Here is a 14,575-nt window from a genome sequence, read left to right as displayed (position 1 = left end):
TGTTATTATTATTATTTTTTTTACCTCAAATTCAACGCTTGTTTTTTTACCTCAAATTGCTTGTTCGCCCATGTGATTTAGAGGTGGTGTGCCATATAATAAACCTTTTATAAAGTAAGCTTTACATGGTTACTGGACCAATCCACCTTCAATATGACCCTAAGCCAGGCCCAATAGCAACAAGAATTGCTAGTCGGCCAAAAGTCAGCTATATCAAGCCAGCCAAGGTCGATGGTACTAAGGCCGGTCAAAACTAAATTGGTTGGAACGACCAAACCAAACCTATCAAGGATAAGCAAGCGAGGGTAGGATCTAGAGGAGCTGCTTCTACAGTATCCTAGCCCCTACCAGCATTTTGTTACAACTAAAAGAGTGGTATTAAGTGTAATACGTAACCCGATAAAAAAAATTGTTTTGACTAAGAGGTTTTCCATAGAGAGCGACTAAAAGATTTTATATAGAACATGATTTTATAGCAAAAAGACCTAAGCTCATGCACATAACCAAGATTCCTAGAAGTTTTGAGGCAAAAATCCAAGCTCACCTTTTTCTGATTGTACGTACCCCCAGTAGTACAGTACGTACGCTCTTGTCTCTAGTACTGGACGTACGCCATGGGACCACTGAACGTACGCTCTTGTCTCTAGTATCGGACGTATGTTAGGGGACCACTGGACGTACACTACTTTTGGGTTGACCACTAGTTAATGATTGTACGTAGGATGCACCCTTTGGACCGTTAAATAAACAGTACCGAACGTATGCTCCAATAGTACTGGACGTTCACTACTTTTCAGAATAGTTGGTAGCGCCCTTAGCTTTTTTAGCCTATAAATACCAACTCCTACCACCCCTTGAACCCATTCTTACGCCCCAAACTCTCTAAGAAACCTCTGTGTGAGTGATTTGTAAGTTTTTCATTTGAGAGAGAGAAGAAAGAAAGCTTGGTGTTATTGCCACCTCCCGAGGTAAACCCTTGCCCGTTTTTATATTCTCAATATTGTTCTTATTGCTTTATTAATGTTGTGAGTTTTCAAAAGACTTTATGTCAAGCTTTTTACTCCTTTCCTTACAAACCAAGAATATTTTCAAAAGAGTTTCAAAAGCTTCCTTGACTCTTTGTATTGCATGATGATTGAGTTTTCTTACGTTTATTCAATAGCCTAAAAGGGATATTGTAGCCTATATATTTTGTAGAAACCTTAAAACACCATTTGGAGCTTTTGATGGATTGCCTAACTCATTGACGGAACTTACGCCATCGAGCCCGGACGTACAGCCAGAAAGCCAGGCACCCGTCCTTAAGCCCCACTCACGTGTATTTTAGAAACTAGCAATTCTTTTGTTAGATAAGGCTTAGTATTCTACTCGTAAGGATCCTCTAGTATTACGTATGACAACGTGTCATATTTCGCTATAGTAGGATTTAGCAATGTCAGAGGATTCAAGCGAGCGTACGAAGTAAGTAAACACTTACGAACTTTTTCCTTAAAAAAACGTGGGATATGTCAGTTGACTGATCACAAGTATGATATGAGCATGTATACTTTTCGTAATAACTTGGTAACTACTTTAATAACTAGTTAATAAGCTGCACCGTATGACATGGGCACCGGTATGTGCGGAATAATGGCCATGGGCTTATTATATAGACTTCATTCTATGGTCGAATGTGTGTGTGTGTGGGGGCTTTGGATCCAATGGTTTCGTGACCAGGCGCAGCCATTTCCTATTGAATGGTCACTATAGGACGAACATCATTAGTGGTGTCAACCACTCGAGGTCAGACTCGGGTGTGCCACTAATAGGATGGACGGTAACATACAATGGTCGGGGTACTAGCATTATATTACAGGTCTATCGGGACAGCGCCAACCCTGCTGAGAAGGGGTAATATTTCAGGTAGACCATACATGAGAGTTATGACCTATAAAGCATTAGTTTTTCCCGCATTAAAATGCTTAGGCAATTGCCACCGGGAGTACACCACTCTTTTATTAACCAAACAATACTTTTATGGTGTATTAACGGAGACAACATCTCTTTTAAATATTTATTAAAACTACACGTTTATTTCTACTTAAATGGATTCATGTCATACATAATTGTGAGGTTTACTTACTAAGTCGTTAGACCTACGCTGTTAGGTTTACTTTGTCACTAGAATCTAGGAGTGACACGGTTGTCACTATGGACCTTGCTTTAGAATCTTCATGCTGCTATCAAGTTTGTTTTACATTATTACTAGTTGCTCCATGTCTTTAATTTCGAGGAATATACTTGTCCATTTGATGATTTAATAGTTTCTCATATTTATTTCATCTTCTTATCCATTAACTTTGATAATGCTTAGAGGGGCGATTTTCCATTTAACCACAAGTTGGTTTAACTAGGGTAATTGCCAATGACCCTGCCAAGTTAGCCAAGGCTAATTTTGGGGGCATTACATTAAGACCGGTCAAACCTAAATTGGTTGGAACGAACAAACCAAACCTATCAAGGATAAGCAAGCGAGGGAAGGATCTAGAGGAGCTGCTTCTATAGTATCCTAGCCCCTGCGAGCATTCGGTTACAACTAAAAGAGTGACATAAGGAGGAGCTAAGGATGTGCGAGTTACATAATCAAATGTTGTTAAGCCCCAAACCTCCCTTTAAAAAACCTATGTGTGGGAAACACTTTATAAAAAGGAAGAGGCTATATGGTTGAGAGGTACGCCTTTTTTTTTTTTTTTTTTGTCAAGCATTCTTGTTTTCTCAGCTTACTTTTTCTTTCAAAGCCCCTCATTACTTAGGCATTGGAGTGACCCCTCTTGGGCTATTGAAGGGTCACTTTGACCTCTCTCGGTGTGCAATCAACTGACATTTTCAAATTTTCAATTGGCACCATTTGTGGGAAACCAATAATTACAATATCAATTATTGAAGATAAATGTCGTATGGTGAGAACAAGATCTATGAGTACTCTGAGATATGACAGGATTCCACCAATTCAACATGTTTAGCCTATTTAGCCTAATTAGAAGACTCGAACGGATCTTGGACCTTCAATTCAAGCAAATCCCCAAGACTAGTGAATTTCGAATTTCGACAATTGAGCTTCAATTGCAAATGATGGCACATAACATGCAACATTTGATGCAGCAGAACTAGATGAATTGTGACATTGTGTGGAATCTCACGATGCATGAGGAATGTAGAACCTTCTTACCACAGTGAATAACCAACCAAACAGCAAGGCAACAAAGAGGAGCATTTTGAAGTAGCAATACCTGAGAAGAGTAGGGGAACTCTTTTGAACACAAATCAAAGAGAAGAAGTGAAGATCATCCTAGATTGAATGATTTGCACGCAAAGCTGGATTACATCATAAAGATTAAAGATTGCTAAAAAGCCTCATTTTTCAATGAAGATCATCCATGACGATGAGTGGCCTAATCCAAGGGACCAAGCCTCATTTTTCAATCAGGTGTCTCACTTTTTCTTACAGCCAACTTCAAAATGCCACAAATTGATATGTATGATGGCATTAAAGACCCTATAGATCACATCGAGACGTATATATATAGCTTATATGGAATTGTAAGGTGTCCCTGACGAAATACAGTACATGGCTTTTCCAATCTCATTAAAAAGATCAGTACAATGGTGATTCAATAGTATCCAACCTAGATCTGTTGATTCTTTTGAGGAATTGTCCAAACAACTTGTAAGCCAATTTATAGGTGGCCGAAGATACAGGAAGACTTGTGCATATCTTTTGACGGTCAAGCAAAAATTCTCAGGAATACCTATCATGATTCAATAAGCTAAGAGAAAATGATAGTAGAAGAACGAGATGAGAACATGACCTATTGAAAGATTTTCAAAATTAATATTTATAAATGTTAATTTGTGTCATGGGAATGTTTTAAAATGAAAAGTTTTAAAGAGTATTGAATGAAGAGAGTCTCACATTGGAAATAGAGAAAGTAGAGTTGGCATTTATAAGGCCCAACAAACTTTAAGCTATTAGAAATGCTTGGGGTGTATACACACAAGTGTATACTCTAGTACGGTGTGAAGCACTGAACTCGCACACACTAACACTTGCGCGCGCATGGCGTGGGCTGTAGGGCACTAGTGGCGCTTTTGTGGCGCACTTGGCATTTGGCACTTGAGTTCGAAGCGATCGAATCATGACTACTCATTTTTGGACGGTTAAGATCATTCTATCTAGTAGTTTGATCTAAACCGTAAGATGCTTCTTAGGTAGATCCAGTTGTCGGATTTACTAGACTGTAATTAAGGTTAATTGTAAGATCGAATTAACTTTGATATAACGGTTGAGATTAAATAATTAAGATCTAATAGTTATTATTAGATAATTATTTAATCTAACGGTCAAAATTAAGTTGGATTAGTAGTTTAATAGCAGTTTAGTAGTTTTAATTTCAAAATTATCTCTGTAGTTTAGTATATAATTATCTCTTATTATTCTAACATCTTTAGAATTCTTCTCTGTACTTAGAAATTATCAGAGTCTTTGTATCATGGAGAAATATTTGCTGCTACACATGTGCATACTAATGGGGGCAAAAAATTTCTTAAGGAAAGTGACCTTAGGAGCAATTTCAATTTTCTGTCTTTTCATTATTTCTCGTACGTGACCCTCTTCACTCTTATGAGTGGAATATGGCGAGAGGTTCAATTAATGAATGCTATATATAGCCTTAGAGCCTCCAAGTAATCTACAAGAGTTCATGATGAAGGTTGAACAACTCATGAATGCAGAAGAAACGTTAAAGGCGTTTAAAGCTCAAAAGCGGATGGAAACGGGAGAATGAGCTACGAAGAGTAATGAAGGCAGGTCAATGATAAGTAAGTGTAACCTTAGACTCAAACGAATAGAGAGCTCCAACTTCGATTGATGCTAATCACTTAGGTTGGAACTTGAGTGTTGAGTGGTTTTGGGAGCCACATGCATGTGCTAGTTGTAGTTTCAGCAGAAACAACCAAAGATATGTTGAATCCTTAGAATAATGATATAAGGAGGATTAGAGTCTCTCTAAAGTCCTTCAAAATGTGACATGACTTTTAAAACTACCAATAGATCAAAATTCAATAATGATCATCTCAAATTCAGTGGTGATTTTAAAAGCCACATGACATTTAGGAGGACTCTAGTTCTCCTTATATCATTATTCGAATCCTTGAGAGGATAGTTGCTAGATTGTGGCATTCATTTGTTATTTATTTATTTATATTTTTTTGGGGTAATAAAGTAGCTAGATTTCAACTGTTGGTGTCTTTGGAATTTTTTTGAAACGAAAATCTTTTGTATTTCTTTCAAAATAAGATCTAGAGCATAACAGCTCTAACATCTCAAAGCATAACGCTCTTACATAACATAGACCAAAGTTATGTTAATATAACGTCATAGATACAATCAGTAAAATCTCACAATAAAAAACCATCTATGATAGAAGCCTCCGCTAACCCATACACAACTTCTCTTATGGAACAGATTTGTTTAGGCTTCAAAAAGCATACTAGATCTAAGACATGCATGGGTATCATAAATTTCCTTAAAAATTTATTTACCAGCTGTGAGAGATAACCCATCACATCGAAATTATCCCTCCTCAGCTTAAAGGTTATAAGCAAAAACAAAAATCTCAATGGCGACATAGAAACTTGATTGGTGATTGGTATTGTCAGACCGGCGCGTGGGATTGTGGAAGAGTAGATATGACGGACTGAAGTTGTACCAGTGATGATGTCACTGACATGCCGACACTTGAGACCCACACACCAGCACGTGGCCAGCAGAATGATGCATGAAGGCTGGCGGTTGGAAGAATGGTGGCCGGTGAGCGGTAGTGTGGATGGAGGAAATTAATGGAGAAAACTAGATCTGATTTTGAACAAAAAAAAAAAAAAGATCTAAAAACCCAATCAGATCCGGTGGGATAGCAGTGGACAGAAAAGAGAAAAGAGAAAAAACAAGAAGAGGGGGAGGAAAGAAGAGGGTAATAGAGGGGTAGTGGAGTTGGTGTCCTTGTACTAGGTTGGCTGCCTAAAAATGAACATTTCTTTTATTTAGTTAGCGAAGAATATTGTATTAACTCTGTAATTAGTAACTTACATGGTTGTAGACGTTACATTAATCATGCATCCCTTAGCATTTTTTTTTTTTTTTTTTTTTTTTTTTATTCTTTCCTTAGCTCTTTAATATCCATAATCTTCACTTTTCCCCTATTTATCCACCTCAATTTTTTTTTTTTTCCAAATAATTAGTAACTTACATGGTTGTAGACCAGCCTCATTTTTCTTTTTCTTTATCAGAAACATACATGTATAATTTCCCAGGCCAAAAAGTGGCAAATGGTTATGTACAGCACACTGCTCATTGATTAGAGGGACAAATTAAAGCTAATTGAGTACGGAAATCAGCAAGCTTTCCAAGTTCTTCCACCTCCTTTGCCAGTTCCTCCACCTTTTCCACCATCTCCATCAACATGAACACAAAGGTTGCGACTGCAAATCCACCATTCTCTATTGGTCCCAGCTTCGAAGGTGACATAACCGAGTTTAGCTCCACTCTCATTGACTTCAGCTTTGGCAATATAGAATCCTCTGCATGGCATCTTCTCATTTTCAGCACACTGTCTCCAAGCTCCCTTAGAGTCGGTGCAAGCAACGATCCAACTGCTTCGCATGGTTCTTTGAATGTCTCCCTCATAGTTGTTGGGGGCTAATGATCACATAGTTCAAAAGAAATAAAGCCAAACAAAAGTTATTGCATGTACTCAAATGGATATATATATATATATATATATATATATATATATATATATATATATATGATAATTAAGAGCAAATTAATTAATAGAGATGATAATTATATGTACCTGTCTAGGGGATTGAAGAGAACCTTTCAGTGAAAGGATGGTTGCTGCTATCTCTCTAAGATACTCTCCAATCTGTAGATATTTCCCCCAAGGGTAGGAAAGCCCAAATTTTCCATGCCATGGTTCCCATTTTGCAAAATTTGCCTGAAAATTAATACAGTATAACTGTATAAGCATGGACCCTTACCCTTTTACTTATTCATATTTATTTGCTCTTATACTTAAATGGAGTACTGAAGAGAAAAGAGATAATATTATACCAGTGACTCATCCTTTGCCTTGGAGTTTAAGATGGATTTGCAACTAGTAAAATTTGCAGTACTGGGCTGCTGGTTTTCCTTTTCGTTAATGAAACCAAAGTATTCCTCCAGGCATCCTATAATAAAAAACAAAGAACAACATAAGTTGCTGTTTTATATATATATTGAGAGAATGTGTGGAGAAAAAACCTTAATTACCTTCAAGAGCACGTGCGAGGTCTTCGAATTTAGAGGCCATGGAGTCATGAAGTTCATCGCTAGCCCATATCGGGAAAACAAGTAAGCTTATGAAAATGCAGATGACGAAACCCATTGCGATTGTCGAGAGACGTTCACGGGCTAATACTATCACCTTCTCTGCACGTATACCAGACACCACTACCAGATTGAACGTCAGGATGAATATCAGAGCCCCGTAGTCATATCTTTTCTTAATCCTCGGAATCAGTCGTGCATACGTGGCAGCTGCAGCTGAAATTTTTCAACATTTCATTAAATTAATTACTGTATGTTTGTGTATGTCTTTCATTGATGAGGCTGCATGTTAATTAAGATTGTTGTTTTTTTTTTTGGATGTATATGCATGTGTATACGGACAAATTCAAGATAAATAAATACGCTTCTCCATGATAAATAAATGCACTTCTCCAGGATGCTGCCACCTTTAGCTAGATTGCTTGTGAAATATGTAATACGTGTGTACCACTAAAAAAAATTACTGGTAATAATGTCCTTTTAGAAAAATGACACTAACATCTCCGGTTGGAGTTGGTTTGGTTAAATGTCGTAAAAGTCGTGTCGTTATAATTAACGTCAATTTATGTCGTTTTTATGTAAATGACGCTAATTTAGTAATATTTTTTGTAAATTGTCTTTTTTAGCATGTGCGTGTGTGTGTAATTTCCATACTGATAAACAGAATCATTTTTCACTTTTGTGGTAAGAAACTGACTAAAGCATCCCACCCTCTCAACTAATAAGCTTATTTATTTTTAATAGTAAGGATTCATCATTAACTCATAAGATGATAATTAAGGAAAGCAAAATCAATTAATTTTTTAGCTCAAATTTGATGAAAAGCATTAATTAACGCATTTTGGTGACTCCAAGAAGATCGAAGATTAATATATAATTAAGTTTATTATAAGTCTTACCAAAAATGAAAACAGAAGTACCAACAACAATGGCGTTGCCGATTCCACCAACTTGTTCAGCTAAAGCTGCTGCTAAACACCCCAGCCCCCCTCCTAAAATGGTTCCAATCCCTCGGTTCAATCCCTTGCTTAGTGTAGCACCTGCAATATCACCCCACAAATTATAACACTTTTGAAGCACTCAAACATTTTCTTGTTTTTGGACAAAAATTAAAAATAAAAACAAACAAACCTGCGAAGAACTCAAAGATGACAACAACAGTCATAATAGCCCACATGGCATTTTCTCCAACGTGGCCAAAAAGAGGATCCAGGAGGTACAGAAGAGAAACCAAAACGAGGGCGGTTCCAACCTTGAAACTGTGAATTAGCTTTCTCAAATCATGCTTACTTTTCTTTTCTCTAAGAAAGGAAACAATGGGAGGAAGAGAAAACTGGATTTTCTTCTTTTCTCTCAGAAATGAAATAATGGGAAGATGGGAAAATTTAAACTTGTTTTCCTTCTTAAGAGAAAGAACCCCCTCTCCATCCGGAATAGATATTACAACTGACGCGGCCATTGTTTTCTCTTTAGAGTTGAATGAACTTCACACTCTTTGCTCCCTCCCTATATATACTGTGGGAAGGATGAGATATTGTCAAAAGTGGGAAGACAATTTGAACAGTTGAAGCTCTAAAGAAGAACATGCAAAAGAATTAGAGGAGACACATGTAGTTTATGGAATTAACTCGATGGGGACACGTTAGTTTGAGGTGAGTGTCTCTAGTGGAACACGCTTGCACGCCACGAAGGTACCCCTTCTCGCATTTTTACATTAATATTTGTGGAGCATGGTCTTTTCGCAACACCTCTCTCTCTGTGCATTTCGACATGGGCTTAGAGGCCAGTGTTGTACTATAATGCCAATCGACTACTTCAATTGGGGGTTTCGGATAATCCCACTACACTTCTAAGGCTGTCTATATTCCCAGTGGAAAACCCATGCTCCAACACTACTACCATATTTTTCACCAATTTTTTTCCATTATTTTTTTATTATTCATCTTAGTGGGCTACTAGCTATATATATCTGTGTGTGTACATGATGGAAAAACTTTGTAGTGATCAATATATGGTAGAAATGAAAATAATTTTTAGGGTTTTGTGCTTTTTAAGTTTTTTATTAATATATGTATATATATAATTTTTGTTAAAAATAAAAAATTTAGGTAAAAAGCATTGCGAAACAAAGCCATTATAATAACCGTACTTGTACTCGTACATATTTCAGAAAGGGGGTGGTTCAAAAATGAGTCAAATGAGGAGATTTTAAGTGGAGGGTGACAAATATGAAATGGGTGAGACTACATATATGTTAAAAGTGATCATGATTAATTATTAGAAAATTGCATCACCCCCGGCTAATAGTGGGATATATGTCGGATTGTGCTACATATATATCTTTCGTCTGCTACATGATCATCTTCGCTCTTTCTACGAAGTTGCATATATATATATATATATATATATATATATATATATATATATATATATATATATATATATATATAAAACATACATATTTTATATATATATATATATATATATATATATATATATATGTATGTTTTAAATTGGTTTAGTTGAATTTCATGTGTAATTTATATTATAGTTGACAAAGTATTGGAGGGTTTTTCAAGTATATATGGGATGACCGAAAGGTTGCACTTCATATTATAATTATCTTAATTGATTCATTTGGTGGGTTGCTCAGCAATTGATCACTTGGAGCGCACTTCAGGATATTCTGTTGAAGATGAATTGATGAAGTATTTTGGGCAAAAACATTCTTTAGATTAATTAAATTGATCGAGATATCCTGAAATAATTAGACTTCCAAGAGTGAATGAACCCGAAATCCTCATCCTTCAATATCAGATTATTCTCCTACAAAATGGAAAAGAAAGCCAATTATATATCAATTAATTAATAGCTTCCACTACAGGAGTCCTACAACTCTTTAATATATAAATTAGTAAACATATATAAAATAAAAGCAAACTTACTATTAGTGGGGTGCACGATTTAGTGGCCTTACGAAAAAATTTATGTGTTTAGGCAAGTATTAGGATGATTAGGTTCCACTCTCGAAATGGGAATGCTTAAACTTCATTAGTATTAGCTTTCTTATGTTCCACTAATGTTCTGATGGGACTGAGTCAGGCTATATAATTAAATCGGACTTGAGAGATCACTTGCAATTTCGGCCATCTAGACCTTTGATCATGTGCGGTTAATATAGTTAAGGCCAGTTAGGATAGCTACTCTGATCGGCCGTCTGCATTTTTTAATAGAAAAAAAAAATTAAAGCAAATTAACTTAATCATAGTTAGATAGGAGGGACAATCAACATATATAACCTAATTGATAGTTTGAGAACCACTAGAACATGCATTTTTATTCCAAGAAGAAATTAAGTTTGCCTTCTGATGTCCACACGTTTTGATGATTAGAAAATGCTTAATTCTGGTAAATGGATCTATCCCTTAACAAACACGGTTTAGTAAGTTACCTCGGACATCTCTTTATTGGCTTTAATACATTTCGCTTCTTCGCTGCAACTTCCTCTCCCACTAATAATACCTTAATTAGGTCCCCTTACCTTATCAGCATTACCAAACAGTCGGAAAAAAGAACAAGAACAAGAAAATGATTCGTCTTGTTTTTTTTTTTTTTAATTTTTAATTTCTGCGGAAGAAAATGATTTGCTTTATGAGATTGATGGGTCTAAAATTCTCTCGATGTAGACAAGAAGAGCTTCAACTGCACAGAAGGCACGTGGAATGCATATTGGTTTGTTTATAGATATAAGAAAAGCATGCACTAATTTTTCTTTCAATGCGTACGAAAATTGTACGTTACGTGCTGGCTTGGGGCACTGATAATCAATAAAGATCCACGCGTTGTTGATGGTCATGTCTAGAATCATTCCCTTTCAAAAAGCATAAGAGCAAGGGCCATAAAAAAAATATATATATATTATTTATATTTTTATATATATATATCAAATAATTATATAATTAACTGTGATCTCGTGGGAGCTTTTTTTAGTGCTATGGAGTGCTTGAAAATGTTCACTATACAACTAGAGGGACAGAGTCAGCTAGAGGGCATTAATTGACAAAAACCTACCCATTGAAAGGTACATATCCTGGCTTTAACTAACATATACACCACAATGCACTAAAAAAGGTCCCCATCTATTTGATGGAGGGGTCATTGGGTTCACATTAATCTTGCCATCTTTCTCATTCAAATGATAAGAACCTAAGATAAGATAATTCGGTCTCATATATAGCTGATCAGGATGCATTTCATTATCATGCATTGCTTCAATCAGAAAACCATTTGTTACTTTAAAGATTGATGACGGTTCATACATTCAAAGTTTCTTGGATTATTATACCACGGATATATATATGTCAATGCTTCATGGCACCCCCAAAGCTTTTAAAATCTTTTTTTTTTTTTTTTTTGGCTGTTTTTCCCCCAAGTTCCACACGGCACTCCTAAAAAAAAGAAAAAAGAAATAAAATTCTTTTCTCTTATTTACGCAAGTTACCACGCGGCACCCTAAAAAAATTTATAGAGCTATACCCCAAATATAAATTGTCTGGTTCCGCCACTATTTATAGGTTATGCTAAAGGCATGATTCTATTATCTTATTGCAGCTATAGATGTTCAATTGTAACGTGGTGTGAAAAATTAATTCTTTAAGATCCCAAACAAGCAGAAAGAATAACCCTATCACAAGAGATCAAGATTAACGTGGTTCTACTAAACAAGCCAATATTTACAGGTGGATTGTTACGTGACTGGGCTTGAGAACGTGTGACGGAGACGATCAAGACAAAATTCACTGTCAAAATTAATATGAAGTATACAAATGATAAAAAAAAATAATAATAAAATAAAAAACTAAAGCTCAAATACAGTCAAATATCACTCTCATTCAAAAGAGAAAATTTTCTGATTTTTTCTTAATCATCGTGCATCCCCTTGAAAAAACAAATGAGAAAATTGAGGCTTTTCTCTCTCGCACTAAAGCCACATCATGTGGTCTCTCTTTTTCACACTGTGCGACTTTGTTTTTGTAAGGCCTTAAGTGGGTCAAAATTCTCCACTCGCAAGTCAAATAGTAGAAATAAGGCGTCTACAAAATTGAAACTAAATTGAAGCAGGAAACAAATTTGATCGGTTAATTAAACTCTTTTTTTAGAACGTATTTGATCGGTATTACACTCTAAAAGCAAATGAAAAACGTGAAGACCACCGTCTAACTTAAGAAAGAAAAGTCAAACGTTAAAAATCTACATCTTGGCGTCAAATTCACCCAATTCATGAAGGGCGATCACAAGCTACAAATGCTAATCAAGTCTAGACAATGCTTGAACTTGAAAACTAGAATTAGTTTAGTCAAGATATTCGCTAGATTTTCTGTCATGGCAATTTTTTTTTATTGTAGTGTTACCCTGTATCACAATCTTCCGAAGAAAATGATATCTAATATTAACGTGTTTAGACCACTCATGATACATTAGATTTTTGGTCAAATGTATTGCACTCTAGCTAAAAAAAAAAAAAAAAACAATAGTGTTCCTTTTAATTATTGGCTAAATGTTCGGTGATCAAAATGGATTCAAAGTGTGGTTTAATTTAAATGTAATTGAGTCCTAATTAGACTAGGGGTCTTGGTATTATATATATAGATCTCTACAGATCTGTAGAATACGAATTTTTGCCCCCAGAGAGTTCGTCAGAGGCTGTGCTAAGAGAGATCATATGTGGTGAGCGTTAAATTGAATATCTTAGAGTTTTAGTTATTCTTTTGATAAAACTATGGTTGAGAAGTCTATCGGAAGGGTCCAGTAAAGGAGAATCACGTTGAAGAAGGTTGTGAGCAAAGAAACGAGTTGTAGGCTTGTCGATCTTACAGAACCAAGGTCTTGCAAAGGGTTGTAAGTGTTCATAGTGTCTGTAATCTCTAGATAATCTTTTGATAGTGATTTCCTGGGTTTGGCTGCCTCGGAGAGGTTTTACTTTTATATCGGTTTCTAAAAAGTTTCCTTTTCGTAACCAAAATATTTGTGTCTGCCTCTTTATTGCTTTATATATTTTGGGTGATTTTATTGTTTATTGCTTCATAATATTAATTCCGCATAAATTGTGATAAACAAGTCTTTGGAGTCGATAAAGCGTTTTTCAAATAGTATAACCCTTCTGCAAATTGAGATCTCCAACCTCACTGCATTTACTGCTATCATATACTTTGCCTCGATCCATTGTGGACAAAGAACTTGTCAACTGTAATGTTTCCTTCCAACTAATGGCACACCTTGAGAGAAAAAACAAAACTTATAATGCCTCGAAAAATTAATTAACTGATAATTAACTTATTTGTATGCCTCCCCGTCTAATTCCTCCAAAGAATAAGACCAATGGGTCTCTACTCCTCAAAAATAGAATACTAAGCTACGGAAACACATGATATATATCTACTAGGAATCATCACTTTAACTGAAATTATACTATACATATCATCGCTATAAAATATAATCGCTTAGGACTTGATGATTTCTAATTGAGTGTTCAAGTGTTTATTTGCTAATTGATTGTTGTTTAATCATTTGCAGCGAGTGCGGAGAAGTCGACCCGTCATGAAGGTGTTCACGAGATTTGTTGTTGGGTGTTTGTACGTAATGTATTCGCAAATCACTTAAGTTGTATTTCTTATGTTTTGTTCATATATATATAGTTGGAATTATTTGTTTATTAACAATGTTGATGTATATAGACAATGATGTATATATGTATGTTTTGTGGACATCAAATGGATATATGTTGTGGGCAATGTTCGGATATGACTTGAGAAATGGATGTATGTTGATAGCAATTGATGTTGAAAAATGGAAGTATGTTGAGAAATACATCCAAATGGATGTATCGTATATCCGTATGTTGAGAAATGTATGTTGATGTTATCAGGTGTACAAATAAATAAATTTCGAAAAAATTTATTAAAAAAAATAAGTTTTTTTTTTCTGCACTAAAAGTAACGTGTCAAAACTGACACGTTACTAAAGTTTAGTAACATACCAAAACTGGCACGTTACTATTTAGTAACGTGTCAGTTTTGACACATTACTAAATATTAGTAACGTACTAAAATTGGCACGTTACTAAATAGTAACGTGTCAATATTGACACGTTACGAAATGATTAGTAACATG

General features: G+C 35.4%; 1 protein-coding gene across 1 annotated transcript; it reads right to left on the bottom strand.

Moving 5' to 3' along the window:
* Window positions 1–6,306: 6,306 nt before the first annotated feature.
* Window positions 6,307–8,864, bottom strand: LOC132169071 (aluminum-activated malate transporter 12-like). The gene is made up of 6 exons (XM_059580159.2): window positions 8,537–8,864; window positions 8,305–8,445; window positions 7,349–7,621; window positions 7,151–7,266; window positions 6,891–7,034; window positions 6,307–6,733 (listed from the first exon to the last, which is right to left on the bottom strand). Exons 1-6 carry the CDS (start codon window positions 8,862–8,864, stop codon window positions 6,386–6,388), a joined length of 1,350 nt encoding a protein of 449 aa, XP_059436142.2. The 3' UTR covers window positions 6,307–6,385.
* Window positions 8,865–14,575: the final 5,711 nt, after the last annotated feature.

Source organism: Corylus avellana, chromosome 1 (assembly GCF_965113065.1).
Source record: "Corylus avellana chromosome 1, dhCorAvel1.hap1.2, whole genome shotgun sequence".
Classification (NCBI taxonomy): domain Eukaryota; kingdom Viridiplantae; phylum Streptophyta; class Magnoliopsida; order Fagales; family Betulaceae; genus Corylus; species Corylus avellana.
Note: the sequence above shows the minus strand (reverse complement) of the source record. Positions and strands in the feature narration are given on the sequence as shown.

What these genes read in the sequence shown, in the direction of transcription:
- LOC132169071 (XM_059580159.2), bottom strand. Translation starts at nt 8,864, where the DNA reads ATGGCCGCGTCAGTTGTAATATCTATTCCGGATGGAGAGGGGGTTCTT. An exon ending in CCTCGCACGTGCTCTTGAAG is followed by an intron (nt 7,267 to 7,348) that starts GTAATTAAGGTT and finishes TTTTTATTATAG; the next exon opens with GATGCCTGGAGGAATACTTT. An exon ending in AGGCAAAGGATGAGTCACTG is followed by an intron (nt 7,035 to 7,150) that starts GTATAATATTAT and finishes ATTAATTTTCAG; the next exon opens with GCAAATTTTGCAAAATGGGA.